We start from the raw sequence: 16,197 nt of genomic DNA, 5'->3' as shown, positions 1-16,197 counted from the left end.
TACAGTTTAAAGCTTTCTGTCCTGCTCTGAATAGCTAGTGATGTGGGCAGAGGCTATATGAGTTACCTTGATGACTTGTTAATTTGCTTCCTTTGAAATCAGTTTCACTGCTTCAGATCTTCATCACTTTAGAAAGGAGCATGCACTCTGTGGGCTCGTAGGACAAAGACACATTGTTTTTTGATCTTTTTGTGAACAGTACAAAGGTGAACATCCAGATTAATGTTTACCATGTTTATAAAGCTCTAAACCTTCTGTTTAAACTGGGCTCCCTGCTTCCATAGTGAAAATATTCATTGACTTCCAAGATAGTATTGAGATCTATCCATCACCATATATGTTATCATCTAAGACTGAACAATTCAGACCAACCAAAAATTTACTTTTAAATAATTTTACTGAGTTTATTTTAATATTTGGCTGCATGTTCCAAGGAGTTCTCTGTTTGATGAGTAAGAACAATGCACTAAATCTACGGCATCAGCTCCATCTACACAAAAAGTCAGATGAGGAGAACGTAAGCCATTAATAATTAAAAAGAAAAAAACCTACATATATATTCAGTACAGCTTACAGCCCAAAGTACAGACCCCATGAGTAGGCTCACTACATACAGTAGATAGTATGTCTATAAGAACCTATGAATATATTCATAGCATATTATAATGCATTCAAAAATCATAAACGTTGTTATAAATATTTATAAAAAGGCACAACACATTCTCTGCATGTTTATTATTCATTATGAATGCTTTATAAAGCTCTGATGTATAATACTAAATACCACCATTATAATGCATTATGAAGTTATCAATAGTTCATTATAGATGAGAGCTTCATTTAAGCTTATCCATCCATCCATTTTTGGAAACTGCTTGTTCTATTCATGGTTGCAGGGGGTCTGGAGCCTATCCCAGAGGCTATGGGCAAAAGGCAGGGAACAACCCAGGATGGGGCGCCAACCCACTGCATGGCACACTTGCAAACTATTCTCTCACACCTTAGCATATTTTTCTAATGTGGGGGGAAACTGGCGTACCCAGCAGAAACCCCATGGAGACATGTGTGTGCAAATTCCACACACATGGAGCCAAGGTGAAGATTCAAACCCTAGTCCCAGGCGTATGAGGCAACAGTGCTAACCACTGCACCATTATGCCACCCCTCATTGCAACTTATTCAAGTATCATAATTAACACAATGATGCCTTATGACTGTCAATTGAAGATGCTATAATGCTTTATTAATTTGTATACTGACCCTTATAAAGCATTATGAAGGTATCCTGTAGTGCATTATAGATGAGAGCTTCGTTGGAGTATATATGGAGTATAATCAACACTATAATGCCGTATGAAAGAGGAGGCTATTATGCTTTAGTAAGTCTCAGACTAACCCTCTAGCTATAATATATAATACACCATAAATGATAGCTTTAAATAAAATGTTACCAAAACTCCCATGTGCTGAAGACAAGCATTGTGCATTTTAGACCATTGAAGAAACGTGACAATTTGACTGATGTGCAGGGAAGCAGGATAGAGAAGAGATCCCTGGAGCAACACCTGCTCTGTTGCTTGTTTTTTCCTATTAGTGTCAGTTTTTGTGATGTTATATAGAAATGCAGTACAAAGCCTCCTTAATCCCTACACCAACCATTATAATGCATTATGAAAGTATCCGTAATGCATTATACTGTAGATGTGAGCTCCTAGTAAAGTGTTATCAAAATGTGTAGTTTGTTTGTAAGAACCCACCTTATTTGAAAGGTTTGGTCCACCAGAGTAGGTGTTCCAAAGAAATACCAGTAATTCACTTAACTGAGAGTGTTCCAGTAAGGTTGATGGCATGTGTGATAATTCGACCACTGTTTGCACAACTTATGCTTTCTCTTTGTACAGATGAGTAAAGTAAAAAAAACTGAAGATTTCTGAACATTATTTTACAGATGATTGCCATAAACTGAAACATGGAGTATGGATTATGATAAAGGCTTTGTTTAAGTAGGTGCTTAGGCAATTGACAATGTAATTGTCCACTGTACTTTGTACTGCAATGTTAAATAATTCACTTAGTTTTTTTAAAAGAATTATTCTCTGAAATGTAAAAAGGTACCTATATTTTAGTACATCAATTTGCTAAGGAAGTACTCTTTTTATGTGTTTGCCTTGTTGCATTTTTGGTACAATCAAGACTAAGGTAGTCAATAGAATTTGTATCTTTTGTGTACTTGTGCAAGGATGTACTCCATTTTATATCAGCCATATTTGGTTTTTGTTTTCCTTTCTGAAGAGAATGTGTAGTTCAATTTGTCACTATTTTACTAAAATTTTTTGCCATAACAAAGCATAATAATTTTATGCCTTTAGAATTTAGCAAAAATGTTGCCGTATCTCCATGTGTATAATTATCTGCCTGGTTTTCTTCCCCCATTTTGGCTTTTATGTAGCCCATGCTGTTAGTAAAAGTGGTCTATGTGTATATTCTGGGATGTTTGTGTTGTAACCGCTGTCCGGCAAGCAGGCAGGAAGTGGGCAAATACCAGGCAGGCAGACGAGAATCCAAAAGTAAAAGGGGTTTTATTCTCACAAACAGGGTAGACAGCGACGCACATCAATGACGGATCTGGGGAAACTAACTCAGACGCGGACTAAATACACAGGACAGGCTGAACATAACAGGTAACAGGTGATTACGATCGGGAATTAACACGAGGTAACGAGGGGGGCGTGGCACACAGGAGGATCGGACGAGCCGGGCATGACAGTTTGTTGTTGTGAAGACTCCATTCAGGTAGCCTCCTGTATGTCACTTCATCCAGTATCTAGCTACCATTGTTCTAAGAATTTCCTCTTCATTTACACTGAATCATTTTTGAGGGTTTTCTCCAGAATAGTTCTACAGTATAACAAAGGGTTTCCTTTTCCTAGTGGAGTTCTCAGAACTAAAAACCCAGCCTTAGGAAACCAGTTGCTATTTTTCAGGACTTTTCTCCAAAACATCAGATATGGGTAGAACGTACAGGGGAATTTACACAGTAGAAAGGGCTGAAGAACACTATTTTTGCAGGCATGAGATTAATGGAACTGACTTTGCTCTCTTTCTGACTCTGCCCAGGCCTTTCCACAGAACAAAATAGCATAGAATATTAGAATTCAATGTGAGTCGACTGGTCTGACCCTAATGTGGCATTTTTTGGCTGAGCTGAATTACAAATGTTATCTGTGCTCAGCGCTGCACACATTGACTTGATCAGTGTATGTTATAATGTGAAGGTTCTGTAAATGTAACAATATACTTAACAGTAATTTAACCGTTTCAAAATATGAGTTGAAATATGAACCCACCAAACCTTTTTTTCAATAGTGTTTCTTTTTGGAAAATGGTTACACTATTATATGTATTTACTATTATAAGCATGTATACTTAACTCAGCATTAATCCATTGCAATATGTAGAGCATGCAGTACTGCTTGGAAATGGTTTACTGTGCATTAGTCTCCCTTTTTTGTAGTTCTCACTGTAGCTACAGCAGTTTGACAGTGGGTAGGCCTGTACTGTTTAGATTACATGTTTGATGTGGCTCTTCCTGACCATGAAACCTTTGGCAAGGTGGCCAACAAAGTTCAGTTCAAGACTTTGATCACCTGGGTAAATTTGACAAACATGTGCATGTAAATTACAGGAAATGGTAATAATTGAGGTCATTTTCTAGCTTGAAAATCATTTTCTATTTTAATAGCTGCATGAGACCCTTTTGTCCCAAGCAAATGACAGACATTTTTTGTTTACCCTTTTCACTTATATTGTATGTCCTTTTGCAATAGCAGATGGCTTCCCAAGGCTTGAACCAGCAGTAACCTTCTGTGTTTTACATCCTACCGCCTTCTACCCAGAGCCAAGTATCCAGGCGGTTTTTTTTTTTTATGTAAATGAAAGAAATACGAAAGTCTGTCATGGAGAGGATGAAAAACTAAGCACCCAACACAATGTCTGAGATGAAGACAGTGGGTTATGAATCCTCATGGGATTGTGGGATGGACAATGTTAGGAGCAGAATAGATGAGAACGGGGCATCACGGAAATGTGATTAAACAAGCAGGGGTGAGACATGGGAATTCCCTGAAGAAGTGGAACACCGAAATGAGGCAGCTGCTTTGTGGGGACCTGGGCCTGGTGCTTGGTTCAATCACAGTGCAACAGTAATCTTTGTGACACCTTCTGTCCTGATAAATGGTTTGAAAGTGTAAGCATAAACTTTTTCATTCACGCACTGGCATCCACAGCTAATGGGCTCTATTGATGTGCTTCTTTCCATGGCTGATTTAAAGGCCGCTGCCCAAACAGCCTCCCTTTCTCCCCTTAGGATTTACACTGCACTTTTTTAATGGCTTACAGCCCTTCTCTTTCCTCCCTCTTTCACATGAAAGTAATTGCAAATTTGAGGGTGGGGGGGGTCGGTATCGACCCAGCTGCGCCACCGGCACCGGAAAGCAACTCGAACGTAACATTTCGCTGCATAAATCCCTTTCTCGTTCAGCCAATCTGCATGTTTGTTTTAGGAAAGATGTTTAAGTTTCAAAAATGTCTCACTAGGCCTTTGTGGACATTGTATGTGAAACAACCTCAATCATGTTGCCGTTTAAGTTAAACTTGCTTAAAAGAAAATGCGTATAGATAAATGGTTCAAGTTCTGGAAGCAACATGAAGTAATAATTACAGTTCCATTCTGATGGCAATGTGATTCACGTTCAAGCTGTTGTCTCTGAATATGAAGTACTACTCAAGTGTAAACTTATTTATTTATGGTAATTGCTTAAACAATACTTTTATCCAAAGCAAATTTCACAGCTCACAGCTATTTACCAATTTAAAAAGCTGGGTAAGTGGTCCATGTTAAATACCTTATTCCAGGTACAGGCAGCTATGGGACAGATCCATGGCTTCGACTCTTAACATTCTCAACCTGCTGTCCATGAATGTTCCTAAATTGTTATTTTTCATTGTGATTTTCCCCTTGAAGTCTAAGGAAGGAAATCTTTTTTTAGGAAGATTTCTCTAGGGCAATTACATTCAGGTTACGGGTGAGTGATAACAGCTCTGTACTCCTGCTCGTGTTTCACTTTTTACTTTGTTAATAATTGAGACTTTATTGAGTAGAAATACAGTTTATGGGCGATCTTTTGGATCACAGATCACGATAGCATCATAAATAAAACATTTTAAATATCTAAAAAATCTGATGTTTACTCAATTTTTTAAAAATAAATAGCTCAGTTCTTTTCACATATAAGTCTGATTAAGTACATGCTTCTTGTACACTGTGGTAATGTAGTCAATCGTCATGTCAGCGATTAAAAATTTCCATTCTTGTGTACATTTACAAAGGGCATCAGCTTGAAAATGGTCACTGTGTTGCAGCACACTCTCAGGAACAAGTTAAAGACTCCAACAGAAAACATGACCTGTCATATTAAATAATGACGATCCTTTAGTCTAGTGGTGTTGAGAAACTGGGAGTTTGCCTTCCCTTTCCAGAGAAATCTGAATCTCACTGCTGTAAGTGTTTCCTGCAAATGCATGTAATTAAACCAGACCTGGGCAAAAGCTGAGCTGTTTTACGGACAAATCTATGGAGATGAACAGATTTTTGCCCACAGTTTTTTTTTTAAATTAATAGTAATTGTATGAGTTAGGTCAAATATAAAAAATGCACAGGTTCTATTGATTTAAGCACAGACTTTCAAAAAAGTAATATCTAGCACGTTTGTTTCATGAGACCTGAAAATCATCATTTAGAAACAGCCCCTGTTGACTTGCTGAAGGCTGGATTTGGCCTCTATAGGAAATAATTGCCCATGCCTGAACTAAACCATTTAGCATATATTGGGTAAGCTTTTACACTCTATCTGCAGCCACATATGTGCTTTGGATACCGGTGAGCGTGTGTGTGTGTGTGTGTGTGTGCATGTGTGTGTTTGTGTGTGTGCGTGTGTGTGTGTGCGTGGAATGCAGTAATGCTATGCAGGCATGCTGCCGTGTGGAGGGCTTGTCATATTGCACGCCATGTTGCGGGAGCAGGCTCCTGTGGGCACGTGGCTCTGCCTGGTTCATTTAGCCTGGTAGGGGAGTGCTGGACTGGAGTATCCACCCACACCCTTCATCCCAGGATACACAGGGACAGCCACTGTAGTGGGTGGGTGAAGGGGGCTCAGCTTCTGTCAGGGTGTGTGCTCACGCACGCCTGTGTGTGGATTATGTATACATTACATGGTGGGGACCAAATGTCCCCACAATGGGATAAAAACCTGTTATTTTGACGTTATGTGAATCACTCTTTCGGTCCCCATAAGGGGAAACTCAGTTTTATAAAGATCTGTGACTGCAATCAAAAAACTAAAAATGCCAAAAGGCTTGTTTTTTATTTGGTTACTTCTGGTTAAAGTTAGGGCTGGGTAGGGGTTAGGGTGTCATTGTTGGGATTAGAGTTTTGCCCGTAGAATGTATGGTCCCCACAAAGATATAAGTACAGGTCTGTGTGTGTGTGTGTGTGTGTGTGTGTGTACCTGCGTGTGTGTGTGTGTGTGTGTGTGTGTGTGCATGCATGCATGCACCCTGCAGGCACAGTCTCAGAGTCACCATGGACATACGGGGAACAAAATCCTCTGCGGTCTGTTTGCTGTACGGAAATGCCTGTCACTGCTTTGGCACTCCTGTTCTTTTTTCAGATACCAATCCCATCAATTTGTACACTTATGTTGGGGGGGGGGGGAAGTACCCAGCTAACACATTTACAGATTTACATACAGGGGGACGTATTTAAAAAAAAAAATACATCCAATATTTGTAATAATGTATTCATTGTATTACTATTATACTGCCTAATTAGCAGGGGAATTGACACACAGAATTTCGCAAAAGACAGAGAACGGGGCCAAAGTCATTTCCTTCGGCCTGCCTGCCCAGCAGTTATCGTAATGAAGAGGACATCCTGTTACTCACCGGATCCTTTAACATAAACGCGTTACCCTTTTAGCTGAGGTGCTCATCCAGATTGCCATAAAATGTAAGACAACAGAGAAATCCTGCTCAGTTGCAAGATATGTTTGCAGCTGCTCTCTGTGTTTTTGAGTTACGGTGTTTTGTGTATCCTGCATGTAAACTCCCTTCAATCTCCAGACATGATTTTTAAATCTCCCAGATGTTTATTTCATTTGCAGTAAAAAAGAGGGACAATTAGCAGCATTATTACATATCTCATTTAATTTGCAGAGTGATGGTTTGAACAGGTAACTTGCTGAACAAATGAAATGCCTGCATCACATATTGGCACATCAACAGATACAGTAAGTCAGTATTTAAATATTTGAATTTCATTACAGGTTTCTTTTTGATTAAGATTCCCGTACTTGTTACTTAATAGAGAAAAATGTAGAGAAGGAAAAAATCTTAGCAGCATAGTTATATGTGTGAATGTAGTAAATGGCGCCTTTGCATAACAATGCCTGGTAAGCTAAGATATACTGTCGTTCTATATGCTGAAATATGTCATAATGGAACTAATTAAAATGCCAATTACTTTGTTATTTACCATCACGGAAAAAAAGCTGTGAGATTGCTTTTGTTATTGTGGATGTCTTCACTGATTTGCTACGGCTCCTACCTTGTCAGTCAATGAAAGGAAAAAGAGGAAGAATGTCAAGGGAGTAAACTGAACGAGATCAGCGGGACACTGTTAATAATGTGCAGTTCTGGTCATGAGTTTAATGATGAAGCCTTAGCATGTCCCGGGGACAGGTTGCGGGGTGGAGGGTGAGCGTGGGGGCCGGGCGCTGATGCGTAGCGCCGTCGGCGGGGCGGGCTGCCGGGCCGCAGGGCCATGTGGGCAGACGCGTGTGGTAATGTGCTGCAGTTGAATGGGCATGTGGGGCAGCTATGTGAGATGCAGCCCGTGGAGGATGATCAGCAGCAAGAAGGGCACTAGACAGTCCTACACACTTGCAGCAAGAGGGGGTGTTCAGTCTGTTAGCCATATTCATGTGCTGGCTGAATATACCGTTGATCGTTATGGAAAAGAAATACATAACTGATATTATGATAGCTATTATTAGGCTGTTGGCCATGTAGCACCTGCCTCAGACTCATAGGGTTAGGGGCTTGCCCCCCCCCCCCCTTTGTCTGTATGGTGTTTGAATGTTCAGTAACAGTTAGACTAATTGGGGTCTCTAGGTTGCTTGTAGTGTATGTGATGGACAGAGTGTCATAGGTGTGGCCTGGAATAAGCACCAGACTAAGTCAGGCTAAGTCACTGGAAGCAGTCCATCCATCCATCCATCCTTCCATCCATCTATCCATCAGTCACATATCCTGTTCAGAGGCCGGGCTCAGAACCATAGATACCTTGTGCATGGTGCCAATCCATTGCACAGCACATACATGTTAAGGAGGATTTAGAAACCACTTGAAATGCTTGTCTTTTGACTGTGGAAAGACACCAGAGTCCCCACAGGAACCCCCTATGGTGAGAGAGGGGGAGCAGGCGAGCTCCATGCAGGGAGGGGAGTGCAAGCGGGGGCAAGGCCCAGGGCTCTGCGGGCGTAACGGCACGGCGCCCCCCACTGAGCCAAGGCGCCACACTTACAAAAAAGTAGCGGCAGTAGGTAGAAGGACATAATGAATGGTGGGAGGATGCAAAATTTCTGTATGAGCTGAACTGCATAATAAATGCAAAAGCTGCTTTTCATTTCCCATTCATCTGAACCACCTGCACAGGCAGACCGATGCTAGCCATGCACTCCATCCCTCCCCCACCCTTCTGCAATCTTGTTCTCAATTATGTTCAATAGAAGGCAAAACTTGCAATGTTGGAGTTGTATCAAGAGAGGCATAATTATAAGGGTAATTAGAATACCCTGCTCCAGTGGAACGTTTCTTTCCTTTAATAAAGCATTTTCACAAGCATGCGCTTAAGAGGCAGAGAGTGCAGGAAAGCAGGGAACAAACTCGAACAAAAGAGAGAAATAAATCGAGAAAGAGGATGCAGGTGTGTTCAGAGGTGGCTGTATGCTGTGTTCTTTGCTTGATATATATTGTTTTTTTTTTTTAATTTCTTCCAACATGGCATCAAAGTCTGGCGACAATGACTTTCAGTTTGGCAGCAGATCCATAATCAGCATATCCTGAACATCTGAAAGAAAAGAAAAAACAAGCAAAACAATGCTGAATGCTGATATGAAGGTGGAACAGGGAGGAAGTAAGCAATCAACTATAATTAAGGCATGTGCTCTTTGCCCAGAGACCATAGAGATCTGAGCATTTTTATTGCAGTTGTTCTGAAATTCATTCCAGTCAAATTTCTGCGGAAACTTTTCAATGTCTGGATGTGATTCAATGGAGATCACCTATGGGAGCATCAAAAGAATAAGAATTCATGTGAGTTACTGTGTTCTGCGAATACTGAGGGTGAGAGCTTAACCAGTTTATCTGCAACCAGAGTTTAAATCGGTGCATTGTATTCATTTAAGTCCTCTGCCTTTATGTCTTTTGATCCCCGTCCTTTGATGTGCTGATTTACAGCAAGTAAGGGAACATATAAGTGTACACAACTCAGCAGGATTATATCATAATGTGCAGCCGGGAGTCGGATTGAAATCACATGTTCAATCGCTACAAATTCTTCGAGCATGAATTATCAGCAAAGCAGTCACAAAATATATCTAACTGTAAGAGACCTTTAGCCTGTCCATGAGCTTCAATGTTCTGGGGAAAATCCAGAGGGTAACAGTAGTCTTCCCATCCAAGCCCATAGCTATTTCATTTTCTTTATGAAATTTTATTTATACAGTACTTATTAAGGAGCATGGCTTCCTACTGCCTTTCAAGGGGTAGTAGGAAGACATGCTCAAGACGTAAAAAATACTTCACACTCTGATGAGTTGGTGAATGTGAGAACAGGTCGTCTTAATTGGCCCTCTGGACGCGATACTGTCAGCAATCATAGCTTCATATTTTGAGTAGATGTTCTTGCCAGCCTGCTGTGCTTTCACGGCACAGTGTCACAAAACTTTCTACCTGGTCTATTAACCTCTGCTACCAAAGCATTAAGTCTCCATCCATACTGACCATCATGTTGCAAATTTGCCTCAAGGCCTCATGATGGGAATGTATGAAACTAGACATAAGGATATTGGCACAGTATTCTGTATAGCCTTAAAAATTATATATAGCTCTATGGTGTGACAGCTTCAGGAAAGTATCAAATCACGATAACAATCTCTTGGGTGCTCGATGTGCTTGTTTATGATTGTTCATATGTTGAAAAAGGTCCATTTATAATGTGACTCAAAATGTAATGGAAGAGCGACTATAGCTGAGACGTTTTTTATTGCACACAGAAGGAGGTCGCGTAACAGCTGCATCAGCAAGTCCTCAGAAGGTATGGATTTATGGATTTAAGTAAATATCACTCTAAATATCTCCCTGGCTTGGTTGTAATCGAGCCAGGAGTTTCCCAAGATTTGACTGCAAAGAAATACAGCTGCTACTAGTGATTTATAGCTATTTCTTCTACTATAAGTTCATGCATATTTTTAAAATTTTTCAGTGCATTCTGGAATCCCTGTTTTCGCAGGCTTCAGTGGGCCTGTGCAATAACATTTGAGGAATTCCAGTATCCTTAATGTATGAGTTAGCAGCAGGGAATTAAAGATAGTGTAATTTTGTGGATAGAACACAATGAGGTAGGCATTTACAGAGGAACCTGTCTAAGTATTATGAATGCCTGACATTTCCGCCACATTGGCTATGTGTGATATGCAGAAGAGAGCTTTAGCGTTGCACAGAACATTACAAAACAATTGGCAGGAGGCCTTTTGGACAGATCTGCAAATTCAGACTAAAAAAGAACAGCTTTGTCATCTGGCATTGAATATTGAGGAGCCGGCTGACGTCGAGTCCCAGTCTTTCGATAGATGTTTTACTTTTTTTCCATTTTATTTGTTTATTCAGAGGATTACAGGAGAGCGCCAGACTACACAAACACAGACTCCTCGCCGGTTCATGCTCGCTGTCATATCCTCCGCACCTTTGGAGCGTGTGAAAGTGGGAATGGGGTGCGGTTCCAGTCTGCCTGCGCGTTCATTCACAGGGAGACCTTCAAGCACGTATTATCCGCTAAGCAGATGGCTAACGTGCACAGCCAGGTAAACTGCGAGCGCACACCTATGGTGCAATAGCTAGGGGAAACAACGGAGTAAACCATTTTTTTTCTGGAATAAATCCAAGGGAGAGGAGGCCTATAACGTTTCAATTTGGCATGCCCTCCACAGTGCTGTGCGAGCCATATGCCCCTGCACTGGGCTGTAGCACAGGCCAACACCTGCTTCCCTTACAAAATCACTTTCATCGTGTTTGGCAGCTGCGCAACCATCATCTATATACACTTGCACGTACCTCACTTCAGGATGTGTATCACAGAAGCACCGGCAGAAACCGCATGCCTCAGATTCCAATGCTTAGCGCAAAGACCACTTTGCTTCATTGCTTATTTATTTCGGTGTATTTCTCCTCTAGGTAACATACGCGTCTGCCTTTTGTGATTTACCTTTTGAAGTACTTTTATGGAGTGTTTCAGTCAAGCAATAGACTGACAAAGGAAATAAAAACCTAATAATTTGCATTGATGCTCATTTAAATACTGGGTGATGTATAGTGAAAATGGTGCAAATCAAAAGAATACCAGACTGTTAAAAGAAATGTCTACTGTTCGTAGTAATTTTATTGAACAAAAAGGGGTTCTTTGTGTTTCTGTCACAGAATAAGGGAACTAGAATAAGGTGCTGATTAAAAAAACATTTCTAAAGATTGGAAGTTATTTCAAGGTATAATTTTATCTCATCCAGGGTGTACCCCAGCCTAGCGTCCTATGCTGCTAGCACCATTACCACTCTGACTTGATTTGGAGCATATATATTAGGAGTTTGTTAATTTGACTTCATCTGCCGGCCCCTGGAGGATGGGCTCCCCCTGTGGGTCTGGTTAGGGTTACGGCTTCCTCTGCTGCCCCCTGGAGGATGGGCTCCCCCTTTGGGTCTGGTTAGGGTTAGGGCTTCCTCTGCTGCCCCCTGGAGGATGGGCTCCCCCTTTGGGTCTGGTTAGGGTTACGGCTTCCTCTGCTGCCCCCTGGAGGATGGGCTCCCCCTTTGGGTCTGGTTAGGGTTAGGGCTTCCTCTGCTGCTCCCTGGAGGATGGGCTCCCCCTTTGGGTCTGGTTAGGTTTAGGGCTTCCTCTGCTGCCCCCTGGAGGATGGGCTCCCCCTTTGGGTCTGGTTAGGTTTAGGGCTTCCTCTGCTGCCCCCTGGAGGATGGGCTCCCCCTTTGGGTCTGGTTAGGTTTAGGGCTTCCTCTGCTGCCCCCTGGAGGATGGGCTCCCCCTTTGGGTCTGGTTAGGTTTAGGGCTTCCTCTGCTGCCCCCTGGAGGATGGGCTCCCCCTTTGGGTCTGGTTAGGTTTAGGGCTTCCTCTGCTGCCCCCTGGAGGATGGGCTCCACCTTTGAGTCTGGTTCCTCCCAAGGTTTCTTCATACTAGGCAGTTTCTCCTTGCCACTGTCGCTTCTGGCTTGCTCACTGGGGGCTTTGGGCCAGGACAATGTAAAGCACTTTGTTTGTAATGTTGAATGAAAATGTGCTATACAAATAAAACTGAACTTAATTCCCTGTGATAGGCACTAGAATGCCAGGATCAGCAGTCAGAAGGATGGATACGTTTCATATTTCAGTCAGCCACATTTTTACTGTAAATGTATATTTTTCAGTTGAGCCTGTTGTTTAAAATTTGAGAAACATTAATAGTAAGCTTATACTGTATATGGTAATCAGCATAGGTGACTGAATTATCATCAGACAGATGTAGTGTTTTATAATAGACCATTTAATTGCAGCTCAAATGTAAATTAAAGTGGAAGACAAAAATGACAAAAATAACAGATACATACAAAAGCTGTAATTATAATGATGGCTAAATTATCTACAACTGCAGAATACTAGAGTGAACCCAAAAACAGGTGACAAGGTGCACTTGCTTAATGGTGTTTAATGGATAGTGGCGTTACTCTGTGTATACTTCTGTATTTATGCAGGAGCCATTAGCTTTGTGTGAATGGCTGCCCATCGTGTTCACTACACACTTGTACCTGTGGCCTGGGGCAAGTGCCCGTTGTACGGTGTGGATTTAATGGATGAGTACAATCCTACATCAAGAGAATTCAAGAATGAGCATGCGCTATGCCCAGAAGAACAAAGAGCCAGGGCTGAATCATCCCAGGGGACTAGAAAAACCAACAGAGATTAAACCTTTCTGTCTATCTCTCTCTCTCTCTCTCTCTCTCATCCATCCACCAATCTTCCAATCACACACTATGTTCAGGGTCAGAGAGGGCCTGTTACACAGGGCACTTGTGAATGAATGAATGAATGTTACATTTTTATAGTGCTTTTCATGACACCCTCTCGGTTGCTGTACGCCCTGGACAGGATGTTGATACTGTCTCTCTTTTTCAAATTGAAGCTGTAATTTAGTTACAGTTAACACAGTGCTATATATAGTTTGGTTACAAATGAGAACAATGGCCCCTACTATCAAATGATTTATGATCTCCTAAGTACTAGCTTAGATATATTTATTATTTTTAGAAAATCTCTGGTTCATAAAACAGCCCTTATCAGGCCAAACATAAGCTAAAATCAATCCTGCAAGTAAGTATACCAAAGGTCCAGGGTTTGGACACGGTTCATGTTATTATTATACTTTAGTAAGTATAAGTTTATGCCAAGTCACAAGTACAGTGTCTGTGCTTTAGTACAATTATACATGTACAGCATATTGAGCCACTGTTCCTTAATTGAGTGATCAATGCATGTGTGTTCACTGTGTGTTTGTGTGTGTGTGCACGCGCACGTGCACATGCATATTAGTAAGCATGTCTCTGACCATCAATCCATCCATTAATCCATCCATTCACCCGACAACGTATCCAAGGCAGTCACAGCAAGCCTGAGGCCTATCTGGGAGGCCCAATTGATATTAGGGGGACGGTCTGGGTGGGCTGTATGGCTGCGCAGAGAACAGTAAATCACATTTAAGCGTCTTTGCCTTTATTTAGGAGCATCTTTGCCTCCATTGAAGAGCGTTAGCCTCCTCTTCTTGGGTTGCCCCAGCGCCTCTTCCTCTGTCTCTTGATCCTCATGTCTCCGGATTCCGCAGTTCAAGGCATTTCATATCCTGGCTGATTTACCACAGCATAATCTTGTGAATTAGGATTGATTCAAACAGCACCCCCCACCCACACCATTCTTTTGTCAACCACATGACTGACAGCCAGAAGCAGAGGCATGCGACAGACGCTCTGTTTCTCCGAGACTGCAAGAAGCCTGGTGGTGACCTCCACTCGTATGATTCTTTGGACAAAAGCATCTGCTATACAAAATACATGTGACTGTAAATGATCTAACCACCTCCTTGGATTGCCGGCATTTCTGTGTCTCTAACAGAACTCAGTTTGCTTCCTGTCCCCTCTGTGTAAGAGAGCAACACTAAGGTCCACTGACCACACAAGTTTGATAAGACGTATCAATTGGCAATAATCTTGCATATACTTTTTTACAGATCTTGAAGGCATTTACTATTGAAAATGATGTGGACATGTGCACACTGAAAACAATGTTCTTGTGTTTGTGTGTGTGTGTGTGTGTGTGTGTGTGGATTATGTTTATACTTCCAAATATCACCCACAATGTAATAAAAATCTGTTTTTTTTTTACATCGTGGGGACCATTTTTCAGGTCCCCACAAAGATCTATACATGCAATCAAAAAACTGAAAATGACAAAAGTCTTGTATTTTGTTTAGTTACTTATGGGTAAGGTTAGGGCTGGGTCATCATGCTGTGATTAAAGTTTTCCCCATATAAATGAATGGAGAGTCCCTACAAAGATATAATTACAAACCTCTGTGTGTGTGTGTGATCCAGGTATACCTTACCCTGTGGGGACCAAATATTCCCACAAAGTGATGAATACCCATTTTTTTTTACCTTAAAAACTCTATTTTATAAAAATCCGTGACTGCAATGAAAAAACTAAAAATTACTTATACATACACAATTATGGTTATGGTTAGGGCTGGGTAGGGGTTAAGGTTGTCATAGTTAGCATTAGCATTTTTCCCATAGAAATGAATGAGCGGTCCCCAAAAAGATATAATTACCTGACTCTGTGTGTGTGTGTGATTGAGAACTCACTGCGAGTTGCATTGGGGAAGGTGATAAATGCCACTAGGCCACAGAAGGGCATGGGTGATTATGGAATTCTTAAACAGACAGAAAGAATGGCATGATATTGGCAGACAGGCGTATAAGAATCCTGAATGGTGGCAAACACTGCTTCCTGACCACATTGCAAACTCCACCTCATACTTCACAGGTTTTGGGGATTTACATTTGTTTCATTAGTAATATTTGTCTCTCCAGCAGCAGCACTGACTTTAAACAATGCTTACCCTGTAAGCAAATAATTCTAGGCACATTCCAAAAGAATTTGCAACTGCCCATTTACATAAGGAGATCCACTGAGGCTCTGCTGCCAAGCCAAATTCTAATATATATACACAGTGTTCCATAACCAGCAGTCCATCAAGCAAACCATGCTGAGCAGATCTCAATAACACCGGCAAGATCGGGAACCATAGTTAGATACACCCTGTCATAACTCTTTTAATTTCCAGATTGCAAGCAATCCAGTGGCTAGGATGTATTTTTAAGCCATTGTCAATTCAGAATTTTAGTACTGCGCCATATTTAATCCTGCCGTAGGTAACAATTAAAGTCTATACTGATTCATATTCTTTGGTTCTATGTTATCTAGTTATTTAACCCCTTCGTTATTGTTTATTTTGTTATTAGTTTTCATCACAGTCAGTTATTTTTTATACGCAGGAAGAACAAGAAGTGCTTTATTTTCCTGAAAGTTCTTGTGGTGGGAACATACTTCAAAACAGCACCTCTATTATCTGAGTTTGTTACAAGGAAAACAAGGACTCTTGTTAATATTAATGAGCTCATTTAAAGGCCCATGGCATTGCAGTTGTACAAAACCACATTTCTTCACAGGTTAGACTGTCCCAGGATATTCTAGGATACGGTGAA

At 41.2% G+C, this 16,197-nt stretch overlaps 1 protein-coding gene across 2 annotated transcripts in view; it reads left to right on the top strand.

Annotated features, from left to right (window-relative positions):
- The window catches only part of xkr7b (XK, Kell blood group complex subunit-related family, member 7b), a 54,941-nt gene that overhangs the window by 13,854 nt on the left and 24,890 nt on the right, over positions 1-16,197 (top strand). The window contains exon 2 of one of the 2 annotated variants that reach the window (XM_072712971.1): positions 2,596-2,681. The exons of the other annotated variant lie outside the window; for it this stretch is intronic. Coding sequence (XP_072569072.1) covers positions 2,617-2,681 — 65 coding nt within the window. The 5' untranslated portion in view covers positions 2,596-2,616. The remainder of the gene's footprint in view (positions 1-2,595; positions 2,682-16,197) is intronic. 2 annotated transcript variants of the gene reach the window in all.

This window comes from Paramormyrops kingsleyae, chromosome 6, assembly GCF_048594095.1.
Source record: "Paramormyrops kingsleyae isolate MSU_618 chromosome 6, PKINGS_0.4, whole genome shotgun sequence".
NCBI classification, from domain to species: domain Eukaryota; kingdom Metazoa; phylum Chordata; class Actinopteri; order Osteoglossiformes; family Mormyridae; genus Paramormyrops; species Paramormyrops kingsleyae.
Note: the sequence above shows the minus strand (reverse complement) of the source record. Positions and strands in the feature narration are given on the sequence as shown.